Source organism: Meleagris gallopavo, chromosome 5 (assembly GCF_000146605.3).
Source record: "Meleagris gallopavo isolate NT-WF06-2002-E0010 breed Aviagen turkey brand Nicholas breeding stock chromosome 5, Turkey_5.1, whole genome shotgun sequence".
Lineage (NCBI taxonomy): Eukaryota > Metazoa > Chordata > Aves > Galliformes > Phasianidae > Meleagris > Meleagris gallopavo.
The window spans coordinates 11,375,456-11,375,990 of record NC_015015.2 but is presented as its reverse complement, the minus strand read 5'-3'; the positions used below and the strand labels follow the sequence as shown (position 1 = coordinate 11,375,990).

Sequence of the window (535 nt, the reverse complement as noted above, 5' to 3'; positions counted from 1 at the left end):
CCGCCGCTCCTGGGTGCCCGCTGCCTGCTCCATCTCCTGGCGGCTCTTGAAGTCCTGGATGGCCCTCTTGTTCTGGAAGTCGATGAGAGCCATGGTGATGGAGGCGTTCCAGCAGCTCTGGTCCGGGCACCGAAAGTCAATCTCCTTGCGGTCTTTGGTGACGATGGTGAAGTAGATGTATTTGCCCGTGCGCTCCACGCAGTCCACCTTGAGGATGGAGCCGAAGCCCAGCTCCTTGCCCTTGGCCCGCTTGTGCCCGTCGGGGAAAAGGCTGAGGCTGTCCTTGGTGAGCACTACCAGCTTCTTCTTCCACAGCTGGAAAAGGCTGTCGCTCCGCTTCTCTAGCTCGCCCTCGCGGATCACCTCGGCTTGCATCTTCATCCTCCCTCCCTCGTTCCTTCCCTCGTCCCTTCCTTCCGTCCTTCCCTCGCTCCCTCCCGGCTCCAGCTCCCCGGGTTGCGCTGCTCCCACTGCGTCTCGAGCGGCAATGACTGAGCCTGGCCTCGCCGGGACCAATTTATTGCAATGATTCAGC

General features: G+C 61.5%; 1 protein-coding gene across 1 annotated transcript in view; it reads right to left on the bottom strand.

Moving 5' to 3' along the window:
• Positions 1-504, bottom strand: part of PHLDA2 (pleckstrin homology like domain family A member 2) — a 1,112-nt gene extending 608 nt beyond the window's left edge. Inside the window, exon 1 of the mRNA XM_010711102.3 lies at positions 5-504. Coding sequence (XP_010709404.1) covers positions 5-381 — 377 coding nt within the window. The 5' untranslated portion in view covers positions 382-504. The remainder of the gene's footprint in view (positions 1-4) is intronic.
• Between the last annotated feature and the right edge of the window lie 31 nt (positions 505-535).